This window comes from Drosophila montana, unplaced genomic scaffold (assembly GCF_035044405.1).
Source record: "Drosophila montana isolate Dmon_TW-CO22-7 unplaced genomic scaffold, ASM3504440v1 contig_3175_1, whole genome shotgun sequence".
In the NCBI taxonomy this organism is placed as follows: domain Eukaryota; kingdom Metazoa; phylum Arthropoda; class Insecta; order Diptera; family Drosophilidae; genus Drosophila; species Drosophila montana.
This window is the reverse complement of record NW_026998052.1, coordinates 159334-183469: the sequence shown is the minus strand read 5'-3', so window position 1 is coordinate 183469 and position 24136 is coordinate 159334. Positions and strand designations below refer to the sequence as shown.

Sequence of the window (24136 nt, the reverse complement as noted above, 5' to 3'; positions counted from 1 at the left end):
AGGGACAGACAGACAGACATGGCTGGATCGACCAGGCTATTAATGCTGACCAAGAATATATATAGAATTTTCCCTTTCGCATAACTCAATCAAAACTCAGCCGATTTTCACGAGATTTGGTTTTTTATTCATGGCTTTGCCTCTAGTTTAATTTGGCATTTAAATGTTGCAAACATATTTTTTAGTCGAAATTCATGTCAAAATGTTACCCTCGAAATTGAATATATTCATGGGGCGAAATTTCCCCTTCTTATAAATCGGTTAAAACTCATCCGTTTTAAACAAGATTTGGTTTTTTTTTCATGGTTTTGCCTCTAGTTTAATTTGCCATTTAAATCTGGCAACATACTTTTTTAGTCGAAATTCATGTCAATATGTTACCCTCTGAAATTGGATATGGTCATGGGTCGAAATTTTCCCGTCTTATAACTCAATCAAAACTCAACCGATTTTCACGAGATTTGGTTTTTTATTCATGGTTTTGTCTCTATTTTAACTTCGCATTTAAATCTGGCAACATATTTTGTAGTCGAAATTCATGATAAAATTCATGTTAAATCGGATATAGGCGTTGATATTGACATGGGTCCAATTTTCATAATAAATCGGTCTAAGCTTAATCGATTCTCACGAAATTTGGCTTTTTGAACCCGGTTTTGCCTCTAGTTACTTTTGGTTTTTAGACCTGTTAATATATATTGGTTTAATGGTGGGTTCTTCAATGAGGAAAATCGGGCTCACAAAGCGAACCTTTAGGCGAGGCATTGGATTGAATCTTGATCAAATCGAGGGGCATAAACTTACGCACACTGGTTTGATTCTTTGAAACTACTCTTCTATTAAGTTCATAAGCTCTTTAAATGTCCAGATCAAAGTGTAGTCTTCAGAAAGTATGAGCTCACTTAGAACTTGAAACCATTTGCCATATTAAACATATGCCAAATTGTATCTCAGCTAGAAAACTTAGGCCTCTTCTCTCTCTAAGGCCCAAACATTCTCTATGCTGACTAATGATAGCTAATGTTTGATTTCAATGTGCTATCAATATGCAATATACAATTTTCAGTTGAAGGATGCCTGACTGGCTGCTGGCTTTTTGAAGTATTTTCTTTTGGAAAAACAATAAAAAAGAAAAATAAGGGAAAACTATTGCGAAGCACTGATTAATGACAAATTGTGCGGCATGCAAACAGCAAATGCTTTAGACCCAATTCCACTGGCCATCATCCAAGTCATTTAAAGTGGTTGCAATGCCCACAAAAAAAAAAGAGAAAAGGTTGTTACTATCCTGCACTCCCCTTCCTCCTCCCCTCCCCCTCACACACACAGCCAGAGACAGGCCCCCCCCCCCCCTTTTCCTGACGCTGTTGTTGACGCTTCTTCCGTTCGCTGGTTTAGTTTTTCTTTTAGCTTACTTTGCTGTTGTTGTTGTTGTTGCACATTTTATTAACATTTTCATTTAGTTGCATGCGCTCTCTCTCTCTCTCTCCCTCTCTCTCTTTTCATTGCAATTTGTGTTTCTATGCATTTTTGTGTGTGTTTTACATTCGTTTTCGTGTCGCGCCACCCACTGCCCAGTTGGCACGCCACCCACACTGCCCTCTCCCCCCTCCCCACCCCACCACTCCCCTTGCAACATTGTTGCCACTGTTGCGCTCTTTTGCAGTTTGTTGAAGTTTTCATAATCATTGTCGTCGTCGTCGTCGTCGTCGTGGTTGTTGCAGTCGCCGCCTTTGCTTTTGTTTTTGCACGTTTTGATTTTTTTTTTAAGCCGCCGTCGCTTTTGGCTGGGTCTGGGAGATTTTCCAGCATGAAAACAATGCCGGGAAAGCGGCTTATTTTCTATGATTTAAATAATGACGAAGACAACAGTCAGCAGCCACCTTCACTGCGGCCGCCTCGCGAAGTTGCCCATCATCATAATCACAATGATCATGATGATGTTGCAGTTGATACAATGGCTAAGAGACATTGATATAAGATATAACTCAGACTATTTGCTGTTGGCTTTTGAAAAAACACAGCGTAAAGGGTAGATACATTTTGTCAAGCAGAATGTGACGCTCAGAGGTTGACATCTATAAAGTGTATGAGTTGCTATGAGTATATATCTATAAAGTATATAGTACACATAAAGTATTGCTATATCTATGAGTATGCATAGGTCCGTTGGAATCGGCCGAATCGCAGAACTATATCATATACTTAGCTGACAAAGGAACGATCGGTGTAAGATTCTATTTATTTATTTTGTGAACAAGGATTTTGCCTTTGAAGATATCTGAAGCAAACTTGGTATTTATTGGTTAAAGTATGATCGGATTACAATATCATATAGTTGATATATCATATAGAATCATTGGTCGAAAATTAAGTTCTAATATGAAAAACATTTTTGTATTAAAAGATATTTTAACCAAACTTGGAACTAATTCGTTTTACTTAACTGCTAATATATGAGCAAAATCTTTTTTTATAAAAACGGAACATTATATCATATAACAACTAAAGAAAGAAAAGGTCAAAAATTGAAGTCTTGAATGGAAAACTTTTGTGTGCTTCAAGATTTCTTCATCAAACTCAGGATATACAAACTACACTATGCGCCTAATATATCTACAATTCCGTATCAGAGCGGACTACTATATATAAAAGATAGAATCGATCGAAAAGAAAGCTTTTGTAGAAGAGCATTTAATATTCGGCGTGCTGAGTATAGCTTTTCTTCTTGTTTTTGTGTCCATCTATATCATAGACAATAATCTTTTGTAGTTCTACACTTAGAGCATGCTCCATTTACATAAATATATTGCCAATAGCAAATTTGTCTAATGCAACATTTTTTGTGTTTCTATTGCAGCAAAATGTTCATTGGCGGCCTCAGCTGGCAGACCAGTCCAGGTAAGTCTTGGCCCACATCTCCAGCGAATCTCGGAAATTAGTTAAGCCATGTTAAGTTTGGCAATGCCCAACGGCAATTAGCATTTATTTCGTTATATATATATTCCATTTTGGCTCACAGTTCTGTGCTAATGAGCTGCCCACAATGAGTCGACTTTTAGATCAATGCAAATATATACCTCGGGTGTAGATAGAGAAAACACACGTTTCGTTGGGATTGAAAGCTAAAAAGATTTCTCAGAGTTTCCGGTTAGGTAGAAATGCAATCTTGACTGAAACAATCTAAGCGAAAAACGACTAATTTTTTAAAATTTTTTATTAAGAATCAGTACATAAGAATATTTATTAAGAACTTTGAATATTAATTAGAGTTTTTATTTATGTTATTATAAAATACCTAGCACGATTAATATTTATTTTTATTAAATATTATTTCATTGTTACTAATTATTTTATTTTTAATATATTAATATTTAATAATAATAAATATTGATCAAGCTGGGTATTTTAAAATTTTGAAGCGCACCTTGAAAAGAAAAACCATTTTGAATATGTTAAAATTTAAAAAACTTTTCCTAATTATTCAGCTAAATATTTAAAAACCTTTTTGCCGCATTTAATAATTGTTTTTTTTTTCTTTCAAAATCTAACGTTCAACTTTGATTCGATTTAAAAATAGATAAATGACTTATTAATAGAAAACACATAAATTAGATATTTATAGTTCTAATGCAATGTTCAATATTTTCTTAAATTTCCAAACTGGCCCAATTCAATTTACACAAAATATGTGCGGCTGCTTTGCTCAATACATATGTATATATAGATAGATATAGATTTATATATTCGTAGCGCAATTTAAATGAGCCAACAAATTGATTCATTATTCAGTTGAGTTGTTTATTTGACGATCGAATACAATGAACGACAATCGGGTTTTTGTTTTTAAATTGAAATTGTAATTGATGAAATGCTTGAGATTTTGCTGCTGCCGCGACGTAATTCGACGTCAATTGGCGGCAGTTGCACAGATGCGATCGCTGGCGGGGCAACTGTTGGCCAGGGGGGGGGGGGGGGTGGCTCGTTACAGTTGAAGGGTCAACCATTATATGCTGCATAGTTTCATTAGGCTAATCAAAAGGCGGCTGCACTGTGCCTCATATTAACCAAATTTGATGCCAGACCAAAAAAAAAAACGGGCCACTCGAAATGTTGGCCAAAAAATAAACGACGGCAAGATGCCTTTTGATGCTCGGCTTGGCCAACTTGGAGTTTTGCACTCTGCTGCTGCTGCTGCCGCCAACACATCCGCCGCCGCAGTGCACACACACACACTCACACACACACACACACACTTGCACAGAGTCAGCCGCATTGCCTTTTTGTGTTGTTGTCGCTGTTTTTGTGTTTTTGTTTAGCGAAATTGTTGGCTCCGCCCATCATCAGAATGGCACTCGGCATTACGCTAACATATTATAACCTATAGCGCATATCTACACACACACACACACACACACATTCATATGGCAGCGCATATATGCCGCAATAGTTGAAGAGTCAATGCGGTCTTTGGTTTGTCTCTTTTTGTTTTTTTGCCTTTTTTCCTCGTTTTTTTTTTTTATTTTGGTTTCACGTTTTTTGTACCTGTGCCAAAAAAATTTTCAAATTTTCAAATGGCTTCTTCAATCGTTGGGACCCAACTTGAAATTTCGCGAACATGTGTGTGTGTTTGTGTGTGTGTGTGTGTTTCCCCCCTCCCTGCTGCCCTTTTTTGTTATCTTTGCCCATTTGCTGTGTGTCTTGAATCTTTTTTAATTTTTATTGTTTTTTTTTCTTGCTTTTGCTTTTATTGTAATTTTGCTTTTTGGCATACGCTGGTTGGTTGGCTTGGTAAATTAGACAAAGTCTGAAATATCTTGTGTTAAATTAAAGACTTGCCCACAAATGTTTATTTAGCTCAGAAAGTGCAGCATTATTGTCACACAGTGTTGGTTAACGGTATGTAGAGCAGCTTATTATTCGCTTCGAAACGGTTATTATCGGTTATACACAAATAAAGTATCTTCAAGTTCTTGTGAAACGGATTTATAAAAGAGAAAAACTGAATTAGATGGTAATGTCTAGTATTTTTTATAACAAATCACAGTCTGTAGGAAAAACTGAAATGGATACCAATATCTGGTATTTCTAATAACTAATTACAGACTATGGGCGAATCGGTTAAAGCAGTTATGAATCGGTTATTAAACGTTTATGCTGAAGTTGATGTCTAAACAATGCTTTGAGATACACGAAACGGTAGAAGGCCGCATGTGAATCGGTAAAAACGGTTATAGATCGGTAATATTAATGCAATAACGAGTAAAGAAGAGAGAAGGAGAGACGGACATAAATGTTTTGTAAGCTATAATGTGTATCAAGGTATGCATATATAGTTAATGGGTTTGAAATGGTTACGAAACGGTTATGTTATAGTTATAAATTGGTTAAGACACATATGTAAAGTTTTAAAAGTGGTTTTCTAACACTCTTCAATGTACCTTTTAAAAGCGGAAATATAGTAGTTAATAATGTAATATGAAAGTTAGCAAATGGTTTTCTAACACTTGCTAATGAAACGGTTATGAAACGGCAGTGTAATAGTCATGAAATGACTATGAAATTGTTATGTGATAGCTGTAAAATACTTTGAAATGCTTTTTTAATACATATTTGTGTAAAGGTTATGAAACGGAAATACTAAAGTAAAAAAATGCCTGTTTGATTGTTATTTGATAGGTGAAATAATTTAAAAACACCTAATTTTGACATGCCACTGAAACGGTTATGAACCGGTTGTATCAATAAGCCCCGTTTGCAACCGTTTATGCGACAATTATGCCTTTTGCAGCATTTAAGCACCCGCACTGCACACTTCACACCAATAACAACTGCCACAGACTGCGATCATGCAATCTGGCACTCGCCTTCAAGCTGTTTCGCCCGTAACTTCTGATGTTTGAGTCTTAGACATTGCCTGCGATGCGGTCTTAGCTGCAGCTGCTGCTCTAGTGGATCCAGTCGAGTCTCTTGGGACAGCCGGAACAAGCGGCTCAGCTGAGGCTCGCTGCTCAAGTGGCAACCACTCGCGCCAGAGCTTATGCTTTTGGATTTCTTTTACACCAGCTATCGCCACTCGAGCACACACACACACACACACAAACACACAGAGAGACACGCAGTGGCATCTCCCACACACAGTAGACACTCGAAAAATGTGCTGACAAAGACCTAATCTAGGGCGTCTATAAACATGCGCCGGTTTCTAAAGTCTAACTGCAATAGTTTGGGGGCCTGCCTTAGACAGGTCGGCGACGTACGTGTTGATAACTGCCGAGAGATGAGACTGAAAGAGAGAGAGAGAGAGAGAGAGACTGTGGCTGGGTGGGTGGGGGACGGCCATCCGCATTGCAGTGCGCTCGAGCTCCCAGATTTTTAATGATTGGCACGATTGTCTTGGCTACTTAATGATGTGCCCAAGTGTGCCGACCCACTACTCCGACTGCCGCATATCTCACATAGGTGCCGAGGCGCCTCTTTGTGTCATTTTCGTGTCAACTACCAGGCTGCATATACATATAACTTAATGAACTTTTCAAAAAACACCAACCCCCCACCCATCTACGCCACCTTACTCCACCCCAACCCGCCCCGGCTGCGTAATTTAATTTTAATTTCGCAAGCAGTTTACTGGAAGTAATTTTGTATGCATTGAAAATATATTTGCTGCTATCGCATGGAAAACACTCGACGCTGACGACAATGCTGCCGAGTTCGAGTCTGACAGAGCGACAGATAGACAGATAGACAGACAGACAGTCGCCCAATTCAAACGAAAAATACGCAGTGTCAAAACTCATGCTCGCCAGCTTTCAATACCCTTTCCGAGGGTATTTGAATTTTACTCGCTTTTAATTTTATGTATTTGTCTATTTTTATGTATTTTAATCCTTCAGGTTGGAAGTTTACTTGACAAAACTTATTCGCACATATTCATTAATGTTTCTCCAGGTCAGACATTAATCAAAGTCTTTCGGCTCAAGCCACTGTTCAATTAAAAATAAAATAGAAATTATACATATCTTATGCAAAGCTTGTAAAAATTTTAAATTTGTCCCCAAATCCCAGCCACTATCTTGACAAATCGTATCCAATATTTTCGTTTCTATGCACCTAACTATTTGGCCAAAAACTATAAGCTTCCGATAACTATATCGTTTAGCTGGCATAGGAATTATTGGCCTAGATTTTAGCTAGTAGTTGATGTTCGTTTATTTATATTAAGATTCAGGCACGCTATCGAGAACCGAGTGCTATTATATTTGGCGAAATCTTATTAGCATCGGATTACTATATCATGCAAGAATAATCGGTTGGTAATTAAGAGATACCTATTGTATAAATATTATGCTACAACATTATACAATCTTGAGAACCATCTCAATCTTTTTGGGCCCTTAAAACTATACACATAGTTAACTTAGGCAATTGAACTTTTTTATGATTCCAGCGTATAAGCAAAAACTCATCTATATTGCACTACTATATCATATATCATATATTACATATCTTTCATATCATATATCATATCATTGGATAATTTGCTTGAAACTGAGTTCTTTTATTTATTACCTCTATGTTTTCTCAAGAATTCTCAACCAAACTTGGCATTTATGAACTTTTTCTTTGCTTCTTACATATTCGAAAAATAATATTTACATCGACTTACTATATTTTATATCTATTTATTTGGTATATTTCAAAAAGGAATAATCTTATAGCCTACTTCTATAACATATCTGGCAGAGTATTCAATCTTCGGCACATTCGTAAATATACCCTAGCTTAGTTACCTTTTCACAAGCTAAGCAAATGTTTGAATAAGATAAATAGAAATAATATTATACACTTCTTCGATAACAAGTCTAGCAGGGTATTCAATCTTCGGCGCATATGTAAATAAGTCTATGCTCCTCTGCTTTTGTCTCACCTCTTGAGGGGCATTATGTGGAGAGGGGGGAGAGGGGCGGCTGGGGGTTACTTGTGCCGCAGATTTGTGTCAATTTGAAACGAAAATTTTTTGAAATACAATACGCCGAAGGCAAGGCGCAAACGGCAAAAAGGCGAAAAAGGCGAAAAAGGCTACCCGCCTTTGCTATTTTGGCTGTGCGTTCAACTGAAATACTATTTATACATGCGCTCAGATACGCAGATACATTTGCATCTGCAGCGGCTAACAGACGCCCATTACTCATGCAACAAGCAACAAAAAGTGACGAACAAAACAACAAAAAAACAAAAAGAAGCAGCAGCAGCAGGCAAATGGAGAATCTATTCACATATCGCTCACATTTAGATGCCGCTTAGCGATAAAGTCGCGCAGCTAGACTCAGTTACAGATACAGATACGCGCTGCAGCCGCAGATACAGATACTTTGGACAAATAAATATGCATTCTCTCGATTTACCCGAATCGCGTTCGCCCTTTGATTTTGTTTTTGTTTTTTGTTTTTTTTTTTCTGTTTTATTTATTTGTTTGTTTGTCGTTTTGTTGCTTTTTGTCATGCAAACAAAAATGGAGACAGCTGCTTTATTTGACTTTTTCTTTAATATTTTTATTTTTGTTGCCGCCCTCATTTCGGATTGTCATTAACTTTATAAACGATCCATCGTTCAAAAAGTTAGTTGCCAATTGAAGGACTTAGGACCTAAGTAGTTACAATAGGCTGCTTTTAAGTTGAAGTACAAAAATACCTTCGATTTTCGAGGAAATTCTTGAGTTGTTTATGACGTAGAACCCAGCGACAAGCTGTTGTTATACATATTCAAGCTTCCTTCTATGCAAACATATGCATGCTGCGGATGTGCGTATTCTTTCATTTGCCACACATTCCTTGTTTAACTTCGGTGTTTGGAGTCCGATCTTTGAAATTTTTAGGTCTTAAATATGTCCAACCAAAGTTCGCATATACTAAGCAGCAAGGCTCTATGTTTTTTACCCTGAACCCATTAAAAGTACCTAAAAGGGGTGCAAACGTATATAATGTATGTAGGCAGAAAGCATCATCTCCGACCTCATTAACTGTATATATTCTTGGAGAAGATCTAGCCATGTCCGTTAGTCTGTCTGAACGTAGGTCCTCCGAGTGCCCGCGCATTACGAGTTTGTTTCCGATAATCGATAGCTGGCACCGTTTTCAAGCAAACGATAAAAACATATAGAAATCTTATTTTTTCAGCAAATCTCTTTGATTGTAAAAATTAGTGTCACCGAATTCGACCTGCATTGACATTTTGAACTCGAGTCGATATTGCCATGTCCGTCTGTCCGTCCGTCCCTCCGTCTGTTCGTCTCTCAGTCTGTCTGTTTCTATGTGAATTAGCCTCTCAGTCTTAAAGCTAGCGTTTTGAAACTTTGCATAGGACTGTATTTCTGATACGGGCAGTACATATGTCAGAACCAGCCGGATTAGACCAATACATCATATATTTGTCATGGGAAGGATCGGTCGATAACTCAATATTCATAATTATATGCTTTATAAGAATTAGGTTTGGTTAAGCTATTTTATGTGCAACTGGTTGGGTTTAAGGCTAGGCAACTACTCTCCCTTTGTACTATATAGGCATTCTCGTCTTGCATAAAGCTAACTCAGTTTTATGAAATTCGGGTTTGCCAAGGCTTTGATTCAGATACAACTCCACATTGCAAGTGACACTCGCCCAAATAGCAGCCAATTAGAAATGGTATTAGATTTATTTCGAGGGTTTAAATTGTCATTTATGGAATTTCTATTGGTTCGGGCTAAACGGAAACGGTTTATCGTGCACTGGGAACTCAATCAGGAAACGATACGATGATGAAAATATTTGCGTGATTTTTGGAAAGACAGAAAAGGAAAAAAAAAAAAAACGATGCGTCTAAAAAATTGTTGAAATATCCTGGGCGTTTGTGCGACTAAGCACTTCAGGATGCAGACAGGTGACAAAAAAAATTAGAGACGGACTAAAAGACACTGGCAGCGGGCCGAAGGTATGTTGAAGGGGAAGGGGATGGTTGGGGAGTGGGTGGGTTGGCGCTGTCGATTTCCTGATTAATTTATGCAGTCGAGGGCAAAGCTGGCAGCCAGTTAACAACAATTTGCCGCAAGCTTCGTTAAAATTGAAATGCTGCAAAAAATTGTCAATAAAATAAGTGAACGACTGTCAGACAGTCAGTCAGTCAGTCAGTCAATCAGTCAGTCAGTCAGCAAGTCATTCAACGACTCGGTGAGTCCATCAGTCAAAAGTTCACTTGGGTGATGCATGCAATCCCCCCCTGCCCCCCGCACACCTTCCGCACATCATCAGTAAGGTTTTTTTCTTGTTGCACGTTTCCTGTTTGTACTGCCCGCCCCCGCCTCCCCCTCATCTTCAGCCCACCCCCCACCACTGGCCTGGGCTGCTGACTGCTACTGCTGCCAATCTTTGGTCATGTTTTTGCAGCTCGCTTCATTTTCCTTTTGAATGTGATTATCCTAAGGCTGTGGGCAAGCGCATCTTCGCTTTGATAGATGCTCGCCTCGCTGACTCGCTGACTAGCTGGCTGACTGGCTGCCAGTCTGTCTGTTGGCCCGTCTTTGGCTGTCCGCCTTTCCTACACTTTTGCACTTTTGCATTGCATTTAATGTCCTGCACTTGTCCAAGTGGCTACCAGCAGCTGTGCTGGCTCCTTGTTCGCTGTTTTGTTGACTTTGGCACGAGTTTGGTTAAAAAGTTCACACATGCCGCACGCCAACCCGTGACAACCCCGCCCCCACACACACACACACACACATCTGTACTCGTTTTTCGTGTGTGTGCGTGTGCGTTTTTCATGTGTGTGCGTGTGTCCTGGTCATGTTGTTGCGCCTTTGGCGCTTGCCTCGCTCTTGTTTCTATACCCTTTACTTAGACTGCGGCTAGAAAGGGAATAATAAAAGTATAATAAAAAGATAGAGCATGCCATATTGAGCTTTATAAAGCATAGCTGAAACTCTTTTTATATATGAAGCTTTCTCTAGGTCAATGTTGATAATAAAACCTAAGTACAACAAGGTATAAAGAAGAAAAATGAGCTTGTTTTGCATGTATAGCAATTTCTATTATAAGCAGAATTTGCTACTCAATCTAGGCCTAATACCTACCTCTGAGCTAAAACTCATTGCGAATTATAAGCGATGAGAAGACCAGCAAAACCCAAGACACCAACCATAACCTAGTTCTCCTTATTATAAAATAAGTTATCAATATTAAAAAGAGAGAGAGAGAGATAGAAGGAGAAAGAGAATGAGAGGGAGAGAGAGAGAAAGATATAGAGATATGAAAAGAAAAGGAGAAAGAGAAGAAGGAGAAGAGAGAGAGAACGAGGCAATAGAGAGAGAAAGAGAAACGGACAGATTAGCTTGGGATGGTTTTATAGGTTAGGCTAGGCCAGCGGAACCTTAGGGCTGGTCTTTTCGAACTCAATACCCCGTAAATTGTGCTTAGTTCAAATAAATGTAGTTTATATCATGTGAAATGATTTCCCCACGACATAATCTATCTATCTATCTTAACCTTGCACATCTTACAGGGCATCTCATAGTCGTGCAGCTTTCAGCTAGATTTTCTTTCTTATTTTTATATTTTTTTTTGGTGTGTTGTCTTCTTCACAGTGTGTTGGCTTTCAACTTTAGGGGGCGTTTGTCTCCGCTGTGGTGTTTGAATATTTACATAAGTGACACAGCATATACGCCGCACACACACACACGCACACACACACACACGCACGGCCGCACACACACATGCATGGAATACTCTTGGTGCTGGGCAACAATTAATTAACTTGTACGTGTATCAAACACCGTCGTAGCCGTAGCCTTTGGTGGCGTTGGCAATTTCAAGCCCCGACTCGGGCCTAAATGCAACCAACGTAAATTTTAAATTAATAAGCATTGCGCATACGCCCCGAGGTGTCGTTGGCGTCGGTGGTGCCGGTGGTGTCGATGGTGCAGGACACAAGTCGCTTCCTTGCAGCTCGATTGCAGCCGCATGTGGCGCTTGTCATATGCCATTATCATGGAATGTTCATTCGGGCCCAACTAATAGACAATTTTTTGGCAACCAAAAATGGAATAAACGTGCCGCAGGACGACAGCACAAACTATGTCGTTTGCGAGGCGGGGGTGGTGGCGGGGGTTGGAGTTTTGGTGGCTGGGGTTAAGTTAGGGCTTGGGCGGGATCTTTGCTTGTTGCCAAGGATACGGCTGGCGGCTGGTGCCGTGTGCAGCGGAAGCATTTAAATTAAGGACGACACATTAAAATTATGCAATAACAACAGCTTTTATTATGAGAGAGCAGAGAGAGGGAGAGGGAGAGACAGGGAGATAGAGCTGAGTAAATTGTAGTTAAACTTTAAGCAGCTAAAAAAACAGAACTTTTGGGTCTATGTAAAAGCGGTTTAATGAGCGCCGTGAATGTCAACAGCCAGCCAGTCCAATATAACAAAAAGCCTGAGGGGGAGGGGGGGGGGGGGGGTGAGGTGGTGCGTGGGTTGGGTTGCACGGGAAGTCATAAGTCGCAAACGCAGGCTAAAAACTAAAATAGGCAAAGCAGAAGAGCAACTATGAAGCCCAGGCCCAGGCCCAGGCAGAGGCAGAGGCAGAGGCACACGAGCCGTGAGCCACTCGCAGTTACAAAAGGCAAAAGGCTGGAGCTGCCACACACACACACACACACACATATACACACACACACACACACACATGCACGCTGCATTGGCTGGGGATTTCGGGTGTAGCCGGTGGCACCCAACCGGGTTATCGACTTTATGTGTTTGTTGTTTTTCCGTTCCCAGGCGCCGTTTCCTTGTCTTTTGGGGCCCCTTTTCAATTGCAGACGCTGTCGTTACTGCCACTGCCACTGCAACTGCTGCTGCCACTGCTACTGCTGCTGCTGCTGCTGCTGCCACTGCTGCTGCAGTTGCCTGCCTTTGTTGCCACACTTTGTAGGTGCTGTACACGGCCGTCTTTTGCACAGCTGCATTGATTTGCTACAAGTTTTTCGGCAATTTTAAGCCAAAGCATCGTGAACTAAAATCTGCAAAAGGTGGTATTTACAGCGATAACAATCGAATCTCGATTAATTAATCGAATTTCGTAAAAGTTCAGTATGTCTTATGTTATATTTAAAGGCGAAGAAGATTAAGTTATTTTGTTCATATCATATTTGATTATCATAACATATTTATTTATTGAAGCAATCACAAATTTAAATATGTGCGTACAATTATTCACTAAAGCCTAATCAAAAACTTATTTTCATTTCTATTAAATTAATAATTTTTTAATTGTTACTCTCCTCAATTCTTTTTGGTGGGTGACGTTATAAATAATAATCATTCGTCATTTTCCTTAACAGTTTTTGGTTTCCTTTCCTGCTCATGATCTAAATGTTGTGTGCTTCAAACATTGAGTACTTTTTAAAATAATTTTATTATTTCCAAATATTTAAACTTAATATAATATTTATTGGTAACTATTGTTAATACTCATCATTCAATTATTTATTTCTTCCAATATATTAAATATATATTATATTTCCAATTCCAAGCGAATCTTCAGCTGGTCAGATACAGAGCTCTAAATAACCTGACATCCTGAAAATGTTTAAAGAAATACATTTTTTACTGTCGAGAAAAGAGTTCAAAATAACTAAAAGGAAAACTTTTATTTAAAAGCTTTATTTCTCAATTATTGTTCCTCTAGGAACCATTGCAAGATCTTTCTGATTTGGCCGGTTTCGACATATTCCTGAAAGCAAGACAAAATGATAAATATTTAAACTCCTTTAAACATCGAATCGGATGTTGATACTGATAACAAATATATATACTTTATGTGTTCGAAGATGTCTTTTGCTAGGACCTAACAATATTATAATACCCCTTGCTAAACATTAAGCTTCAGTATACTACATACACAAAATAGTCAAAGAACATTAGAAATTTATTTTATCTGAACTCTTTAGGCTTAACATTGTAAGTTTGGATCTTCCTGGCGCTGTTAAGTGTTGCTGTTAAAATCAGCATATATATATGCACATACAAGTTTTACATATTTATTCTAGTTCAAGTCGTAATCATTTACATTGTAAGCTTGGATCAGCCTGGCGCTGTTAAGTTTGGCTGTTAAGCTCAGCTGGCGCTGTTAATTAAGCACACTTCGATAGTTTTGATCGATTAGGCCAAAGCGAGCAAATATCATCTCTAGTTTTCTTTAATGTGTGCAAATAAGTTGGTGAAATTAATTTGGTGAAATAAATATACAAAAAATACAGTATTGGTGAGTGAAATGAACTCAAATTTAAGTAATAGATTAACTTATGCTTAGTAGCAGTGAATGACCACATACTTGAGCGGAAAATATGCCAGACATGTGCAATATACATGCATGTCTGGCCCGGGCAACTTTTTTGTTTTTGTTTTTCATTTAATATGTCTCGGTTTTCTAATAGTACAACTAAATATGTCACTCGGCATATTTGGAAGTTGACAAAATTTATCACCCCAAAAGGGCGCACTACAAGTGGGCTTCAGTTGCAGGTCGTGCATTTGGTTTTGCGGTTTTCGCCGTGTTGCACTTGAGGCAGTGCCTCCTGCGACTCCTACAGCCTCGGCTGCTACTTAGTTGCTGGCTTATCAGCGCGATTTTGCCCGAAACGAACTTCGACAACAACTTAGCCTTCATTGCTTCCAGTTCGTTGCATGCGGCTGCTCGTTGCCGCTCGAGGCACGACGTTCGTCTTCGAGCAGAGGCGACATTTTCCGACAATTGCCGCCGCCAGACATTGTCAACAGGGAACTGGCAAAACCAAAGGGTGAGAGAGAGGGGGTGAGACAGAGAGTCAAAGCGATTGGGCAGACGGACTCGGCAGTCAGACAGACAGACAGACAGACAGACAGAGCTGTGCCTCTGTCGCGCTTCCGCTTGCACTGAGTCAAATATATTGCCAACTTCCTGCAGCAGCGGCTAGTCAGGAACCCGGCACAGCCACCTTATTGATAGGCTTTTTGTCGACGACAACTCCGACGAAAAAGACCAAAACAAAAAATTGCAGTCAGAAGCACTCTTGAATATACTACGCAAAAATACTCTAGAGGGCCCATTTTGACAGATATGTCTGCTTTATAATATCCGAGAATCGGTTAAAAAAACTCATTAATTGGATTCTTATGTTAATGTGTGTTAAGACTGAAGTATCAAATTGCAAATTGCGAATTTATGCATAGTAAAATATTATTGCATTTATTCAAGTCTATTTACTTGCGTAAATATTGCCTCATGTGCCCCAAAAAGTATACTATAAAAGCCAAATATTAATTACAGCTTTAAAAAATATATATCCTGCTTTCGAATGTTAAGGATTTTTTAGTGTAAGATTTATTATTATTATTACCGAATATTTAAAAAATTGTGGATAAATGAGCAATAATCTTGTACTGATGCTCTCTTTTGCTTTAAAGTGAAAATTAATCCTCGGCAGGGCATTTTCTTAATCTTATTGTATTGGATTGGCAGTATTACCAAAAATTTCGATAGGCGAAAGTTCAATAATCGATAAGCGTCAGTCTGACTATCTATAGTTTCGATAAATGTAAGATCAGCTATCGATAATTTCGGTAAGCGTCAGTCCAACTATCGATCATTTCCATTATACACCTCACAGTTCATTGTGTTGGATTGACGCTGCTTTATCTAATTTCGATAAGCATAAGCCCAAAATTCGATTACTTCGATAAACATTAGTCCGATTATTAACAGTTTCGATAAACGTAAGACCAGATATCGATAGCTTCGTAAGTTCAACATTCGATAAGTGCAAGTCGGCCTGCCTAAATAGCAACAGGTTTATACTTTCTACAGTATTCCAGCTCTAAGAGATATACGAATATTTATGCCCGACTTATAATATACACAAGAAATCGATACTAAAATGATCGATAACTTGTTTTTGTTGGTGTATCTTGCGTATTCTCCCTTTGCAAAATGAGGCAAATATACATAAATTCAATTATTTTATTTTAATATATCCAAGTCTAACAATAGTTTAAAATACATATGCATAGGATAATCGATGGTTCAAATTATCGATAATAGGTTGAACAAATTTAGTCTATTGCTGCTTTTTGTTTACTATCTACTCACATGCCCTACGTCGTACACTTTTAGAGGGTATTTCAAATATACTAAAAATTCTAGAGCCGCCTCTCGACATCGATTAAGTTATTACGAAATGTGCGCTACGTGCAGCGTCTTCTTTGCCACAAACACACACACACACACACACACACACACACACACACACACAAGACTATGCTGCGCCTATGCACGCACACACACATACACAATCAGCATTGTCTGTGTGCAAGTGTGTGCGTCTGTGGCTGAGTCTGAGCCTGCAGCTTGCCACCCCCGCACCGCACCGCATCAGGACTCACGTAATTTTTGCCTTCGCCTTAAACTGGGTCAAAATTTTCGTACTCGTTCGCTTTGCATAACCGAAAATTTTTGTATCGCTGCAGACAAATTTTGTTTACCTGCCAGTCCCCTTCGACCCCGCGTCCCTTGCCCCAGCCCCTGCCCCGGCATCTTACTCCATGCACCTTGTTATTGTCTGGGTTTTGTTATTATGTCAGCTGGGCTGCCTGATTGACACGCGTGCATATTTCGAGCTTCTGTCTGTTTGTCTCTTTGTATGTTTGTATGTCTGTCCTGGGGGCTGCTTGGGTGCGAGGCGAGGTCAAGTCAAAGAGTGTCACAACATGTCTGCTTCCGGTGCACACACACACACTCCCACACAAACACATACACACTCAATAAGAGAGTAACATGCACTGCAATTCACAGTTAGACAGACACGCGCCTGCTGACGGTGTTGTTTACATATTAAAGTTGCATGACCCCGCCAACTGCAGCAGCAACAACGACAACAATAACAACAGCAACAACAACAACAATGCAATCGAGTCTAACAACAACTTTGGTGTCTGTTTACGAAGTTGCCAGCAGCAACAACAATAACAACAACAATAACAGTAACAGCAGTCGTTGCAACTTCACAGCTGTTAAAATTTGCAAAAGAAAGAAACAATCAGAAGTCTGTTAACTGTTAACAGCTGTAGCAGCCGTTGGCCGTCGCTCTCTCTTAAGCGCGCGCTCTTCGCCGTCGCACGCTCTTAATATGCTCGTTCGCTCTCGCACGCACACACGAACGTGCAAAGCTTTCACCGAGCGCTTTTCATTCATAAAAATGGCCGACAAGCTTTTTGCTTGCTTGCCGGCTGTTGCGCAAAAGCGACGCCAGCTGGCGCCACTGTGCCGCTACAGATTTCAGCTGGCGACAGCAAAAAATATAAAGATATAAAAAAAAACCGAAAAAAAACTGTAGCGTATTGCAATGTGTCTTGTGTCTTGCATCCTGGCGGCGTGTCCTCTGGACACATCCTGACGCTGCTCATGTCCGCCCCTAATGTCAGCGCTTGTTTTGATGCAAGCTCACGCGCCGTAAACAACTTATTATCATTGCCTTTGGACCTTTTCTCTCTCTTCTTTTTGTTTTTTTTTTTGGCCAAATTTGTTTGGCTGCCTTTCAAGTTGCATTGAGCACAAATAGTGCACACATACGCCGCCCCAGCGGAAACGCAACGCAGACATTTGTAACGGGCTTTTGGGTTTCGAATACCCTGTACTTATTGAAATTAGCTGAATAAGGTTTCTGACGGGCTTGTGTTAGTTTGTGTAACAGGCAGCTGGGAGGCTTTATTTAGTGTATATGTCATCCTGATGAGCCTCAAGAGAGTCGACCTGGTTAGGTTTCCTTTTGTTTGTGGATTAGATAAGAATGAGGGACTTTGCATATTGAAGGAAGGGTTTCCCAAAAGACTTGTTCCTAAAGAGCGATACCTCTGAAATAACTTTGAAATCGATAAATATCGATCATCCGCCTAGGATTTGAGCATATTTCGAAGTTTATAAGAGTTAGAAATACCAAATTTATTATGTAGCTTCTTCTTGTGATTACACAGATCAAGTATTCTCCACTTTTTAGATACCTTTCCCCGATCCACATTTAAAGAGATAGAACTTTGGTGTATGCGAACATTTGAATGCTAAACTAAGCCTATATAACATGTTTTAATAATTCGTCAGTAAAAATGGAAGTTACTTGAGAATAAGTTTTGTATTGTATGTGGCTGAGCTAAGAAGACGCACAGAAAGTGTGCTTTTGCCTGCTTTCATATACGTAAAGGAAATACGAATGTCGCTGCTATGACTGTGTACAGGGTAACTCCTAGTCGAGTGCTCTTTCTTCTTTGTTTTTTCTTGTTACCTTACGCGTCGCCAATCTACGTCGCCTGATCAGGCCAAAAAGGCAGCTTAAGTGGCCCCGTCCTGGCTCCTGGGCAAACAAGCGCTAGAAAAACCTGCAGAAAATAAAAAAGATGGGTATAAAAAACTGCAGCAAAAAAATCCATCAAGCCGCGTGCCAAGTTTCAAATTTCACGACTTGCATTTCATGAGGGAGGGGAAGAGAGGGGAAGTGGGGGGCAGGGAGCGCGCCGTGCTGCCATTGCAAATGATGTGCCACGCCTCCAGAGCTGGCAAACTTTTATCTCTGTTTGGAAATGTTTTATTTGCGATGCTAGCCCCGCCCCCGCTGCATCAATGTCTCCCCGCCGCCGCATACCCCCCTCCATACCCCTCGCCTGGCTTATAAATCATAAATACACTCACATTTCATTTGAAATAATTTGTGGCATATTGGCAATTATTCATTTTTTTTGCGCTCTTTTGCCGTTTGTTGTTTTTGTGTTACAGTTTGTTGTTTTTGTTGTTCCTGTTGTTGTTGTTGCTGTTTTTGCCGCTCCTTTGAGCCTTTTGCAAAGGCAGCCGGCTTAAGTGCGACGAATTTTTTCTGATGCGGATTTTGTTGCTGGATTTGTTGTTGGCTTCGGTTTATCTTTTAGCGTTGGCAAAAAGTCTGCGGTGACATCGCATAAAAGGTGTAGACCATAAAATGCTTGTGGAGCCAGCAAGAACTTTCAGTCAGCAGGCATGGGGGAGGGGGGTGGGGTGGGGGGGGGGGGGTATAGACAGCTCAGCTAGGGTCGGAGTTCAAAGCGGGGGCATTCAAGCAAAAGTTGATTTAGTGTTTCGGAGCTGCTGATAAGAATGCCAACCGAGCAACATGAATATTGTGCAATAACTGTTCGTCTGCGCTGGCATTTATTATATGGACATGTAGTTAAAATCTGAAATAAATGCCAACTATTTGGCTTGTTTATGAGAGCAGAAATTGGTAGAGTTTTTATAAAGCTGGTTGAGAAAACTATAGGTTACTAGAAAATTACAGATACTTATCCTGATTTGATGGGCTCAGCTGTTGTCCTTCATCTTTTAGTTATTACTTTATCACAAGCTACTTTTAGATTTAGTATTTATTTATAGTTAGTGGCTATTTTCCTTCAAATTTTAGATATCACTTTAACATACGTTTTTTTTTAAGATTTACTTTCCCATAAGTAATCTACTTTTACTTCCTTTTACCAGACATCCCAAATTATTCTTGGGTATTATAAAATCAGAGGTTGGTATCAAATATTTCTGGCCATTTTTCTTCCAAGACAAGGACTTTAAATATAGTTATTATTTAAAAAAAGAGAAATAACCTTGAAAATAAGCCTAAATCCGAAAAACTTTGCTCTAGCTCAGACAACCTTTCCACTACTTTTCCACAGTTACGTATAGAAGTTTCTCACTTTAAACGAAAGACCATCAGATACCCTCTTAACAGTCTCTATGACTTCACTTTAATCCTTTACCCTTGCTGTTTAATCAATCCTTCAATCTATATCGTCAAAGTTAGAGACTATGACGATAACCGGAATATTTTCTTTTATTTTATTCAAAGGCAAACGAGACACAAGAGAATGGGCAAAAAAAAAGTCGTGTCGAAGTACTCTGAAGTTGTTTTAAAGACTTTTTCTTCTACTTTTACAGAATTTCTTATTGTTGGTTGTTAATACTGTAATCGATAAAACAAAAATCCCTATCAAAGTTGCAAATTGTGAAATCATTAACAATAAATCAAAGTACTTAAGCCCCTTGTGTAAGTGCAAGCAAAAGAATGCAGAAACTTGCAAAGCAAATTGGAAATAAATTTCTAATTGAATAGTTTGAAACTGGATTTCAATGGAACTGAAACAATAAAATATTTAACACGGGCTAACAAATTTCTGTTGAATAGTTCGAAAAACTTAGTTTCAATTCATTTTAAACAAAATAAATAAATAATAATCGTGAAATATTAAGTGCAAAAATGAACTGGTATACGATGTGTAAAAAGTTAAATTAAATTGTGAACTAGTTCATTTTAACTTTGTGTCGTAGGCGTACCTTTTGAACTAGTTCATTTTATTTTTTATGCAATACATTTTCTCTAGCAATCAATTTAATGTCTAAAGAGTGAAAATAAAATGTGAACAAGATTATTTTGAACTTTAACTTTTGCTCTTAAAAATGCAGTTCAATCAGCTTGCCTTGAGAACTAGTTCGTTTTGTGTTAATACTTTTCTTTTTGTTAGCTAGCTAGAATCAATGAAATCCTCTGTCGCATGGCTTGAGTTTAATTTATGCTAAATTCAATTGCTAATTCACTCCAAACCAAATCCCGCTTATTCCGCAATTGCCACAATTCGCATGCAAATGCCAACGAATCAGCTTGAGGGGGGTTGAGGGAGTGGTTTGTGGGGAGAGGGGAGATGGTGGGGGATTTGAAAAATTGAAAAACTATCAGCCAAAAAAGAATTGATGCGATTAACCTATTCAGCTGCAGCTGCAAAATGAAAAATAAAAAAAATAAATTGCGAAAAAGGGAAAATGAAAAATTTGTAAAACGTCGTAAAATTCAGGCGAACCCAATCAAAGGCCAGCAACAACAACAACAACAGCAGGCGACTCCCCAACCCCTGACCCCAAACCGACCCCAGTCAGCTATTCAATTGCAAAACGCTTGAATGGCAGGTGCTAATGTATCTGTGCTCAAATCTATCTTTCAAATGCTCGCCAATGAATTGCAATGAAAGCTAATTTGCCAATTGCTACCCGGCTCCGCTTTTGCTGCTGCCCCTCTGCCCCTCTACGCCTCGTGCAGCTCAGTTGCATTCTGATTCAGTTGCCAAAGTGTGATTAAATGTGTTTCAGCTTTTGTTGCGTACTTTTTTTTTGCACTCCCCCCACCCCACCTCCTTTTTTTTATTGCCACACACACAAGGATACAAAGGAACGCGCAGATACAGATACAGATACATCTGCACATGCGACATTAGACAACACTGTCGTGCAACATTTTGTAAATGTGCTGCCATAGGACAAAGCCACACACGGACACACACAACTACACTTGCCCCTCTCTCTTTCTCTTTCTCTCTCCCACCCCCCTTTGGCCCACTCAACGCTTTTGTGTTTCCTCTTTTTCTGCTGAGTTGCTAAAAAACTTCTTTTCAACAAACGCTCTGCGGTCTAAGCACTGGCTGAAGGCGGCTGTCGAGGGGGTGGGCGGGGGCTGGGTTGGTGCTTTGTGAAATTGGGGTTTGGTTTGCTGGCTCTGTGTTTGCCGCAAACAAGCGACGAGCCGAACAACAACAACAACAGCAACAACAACAACCCCCAATGAAAGTGAAAAAAAAATCTGTTTGCATATTACACAGCAGCAGCAGCAGCAGCTGGGGCGGCGGCGGGGGGTAGCTGGCTGACAGGGGACAGTTGCGCGACAGCCTCCCGTTTTGGGTTACGCCCGCCGCAGCTTCCAGCTGCGCACGCTAGGTGTCGCCAGCGTGCAGCGCGTTCGAGCATCTTCAAAGTTGAAGTAATGCGGCCCTCAAGTGGCGGCAGCCCACAATGTCGCCTCCTTCGAAGTCGTCCTTGCCGCGCTGCAGGATGCCGCTGCCTGTGCCTGCGCCTGTATATGTGTGTGTTTCTGTGTGTGTGTGTGTGTGTGTGTGCCGGCTGCCATTTAAAATTGCTTGGCTTTGGCGCTTGTCCTCACCTGTGTTATGTTTTGAATGAACGCCCGCGTCTTTTATCTTTTCATAAATTTTTTTCGCTTTTATGCCGTCGCCGCGCCGCGCCGCCCACCAGCCCCGCCCCGCCCGCCCCGCACCCTGCCGCCAACCTGTGCCACTTACAATCACTTTTATTTCGCGGCGCGTTTCCTTCGTGCAACCGCCCCCACCCCCCCACCCCGCGTGCCACGCCGTGCGCCCAGCAACTTCTTTCTGCAGCAGCATTTTAATGCTCAACAAAATTTGAATTGAATTTGCCGACAGGCCGCGCGGATGCGTTGCTTCAGCTCGCTTTTCTCTTTCTCTTTCTTTTTTTTATATTTTTATTTTTCCGTTGCTTGTTTTTGATTTTTATATTTTTTTTATTTCCAATTTGCATCTTGGCTGCCTTCAATTTGCCCCAAACTGGCAGCTGCAGGCGCCAACTTCAGCTTCAACTTCAGCTTCAGGTTCGCACAACTCACGGCGACTACAAAACTACAGGTAAAGGTGGAGCACCTGCTTGTTATGCCCTCGCAGAGGGTATTATTATAATGTCATGAAATGTGTGTAATGCGTCCGATTCTAAAATGGAGATATATATATATATGTATATATTTTTGTATTCAGTTTCAAGAGCCGAGTCGATATTGATAGGTTTGTCTGTCCATCTATCGCTTCTCTGCAAACTAGATTCTTGCATGAACAACTCTTTTGTGCCTTAAGATAGCTTGTGGAAGCCGTAGGATGCTCCTAAAATTTCAGCAAAATCTTATCGGCATCGGACAAGTATATCATATATAACTAAAATAGGAAGAATTGGTAAAACATAAGAGTATTTGTTTGAAAAACTCTAAAAGTGCATCTTCTTTATAATATCTTGACCAAAGTCAGCATCTAGACGCTTTTCTATACTCCCTAAGATATCGGCAGAATCATATCAGATCGATCTGATATATATCTATATATTTTTATTTTGATATCTATTACCTCTTGTAGCTAAAGTATACAGTCCAGATATTGGGTTTTTCCTTAATACTGAAAAGTCGTTTATAAGTCTATAAAATTTTATTACTGAATGTTTTATTGCTTTTACAAATTATGTTCTACCTACAAAAAATCATCCCTACAATAACATTTCTATAAAATAATTATAATAATAATTTTTATATACTAATATTTAACATAATTTATATAAAAAATTACCTCATTTATTATTATTTTTTATTTAATTTTCTAAATTTTTATTTAACCAATTTATTTCGTTGAGTGTATTATATCTTAAGGCATAGTGTATTTAAACTTCGGCGTGCCAAGCATAATGCTTCTCTGTTGTTTTTTCTTTCTTGCGCTGCTCTGCTTCTTTCCAGCTCTACTTTCGCCTAGTTTCACGCTTTGGTTTCCTTAATCGTTTATCCTTGGGATTATGGTAACATAACAATGCCCAAAGCGACCCAAGCGCTGGCGTCGCTTGCATCCTTGCGGCTCCTGTAATTGGATGTGAAATGCTTGCTAAACTTGGCCAAGTAACTGCAGCTTGTGTGTGTGTGTGCGTCTCTCTCTGTGTGTGTGTGTGTGTTGAGGGTACAGGTGGGTTTGGGCTCCAGTTTGGAGTGTCTGCAATTGAGCGCTGCAAATGCGCATTTAATTCGTTTTTGTGCATGCAAATGGCTGAACAGAGAGAGCGAGAGAGAGGTGGTGCGAGAGAGGGGGGGGGGGGGGAGCTGCTCGTAACCCACTATGATAGATGGAGTTGGAAAAGCTTTTGATTTATATAGCCATCGCTCTATATGCCAGAGTCATAAATATGCTTAACGAAAAGCGCTTAAGTTGTCACGCTTGGTAAACATTACGCACGGGCCTGGAACCAAATAAAAAGTTAATACAGATCGCAGACATAGCGTCCATAGCAGTCAAATTGATTGATAAAAAATAATTGTGGAATTGTTTGCAAAAAATTAACGCTTCGTTGATTCTTATTTGCAGCTATTTCTTACTGCTGACTGCACTATTATCCGCAATTCACAAAGCTCTTATCTCGACTACTGTAGAATAAATAGCTTGTATTAAAACACGCTTGATATGATCTTCTCT

At 39.6% G+C, this 24136-nt stretch overlaps 1 protein-coding gene across 4 annotated transcripts in view; it reads left to right on the top strand.

Moving 5' to 3' along the window:
* The window catches only part of LOC135431192 (RNA-binding protein Musashi homolog Rbp6-like), a 199385-nt gene that overhangs the window by 18603 nt on the left and 156646 nt on the right, over positions 1-24136 (top strand). For 3 of the 4 annotated variants that reach the window (XM_064686165.1, XM_064686166.1, XM_064686164.1), the window contains one exon: positions 2861-2901. In XM_064686165.1, coding sequence (XP_064542235.1) covers positions 2861-2901 — 41 coding nt within the window. Of the gene's footprint in view, positions 1-2860; positions 2902-14195; positions 14283-24136 lie in introns of those variants that run through there. The other variant, XM_064686167.1, reaches the window with a different exon arrangement.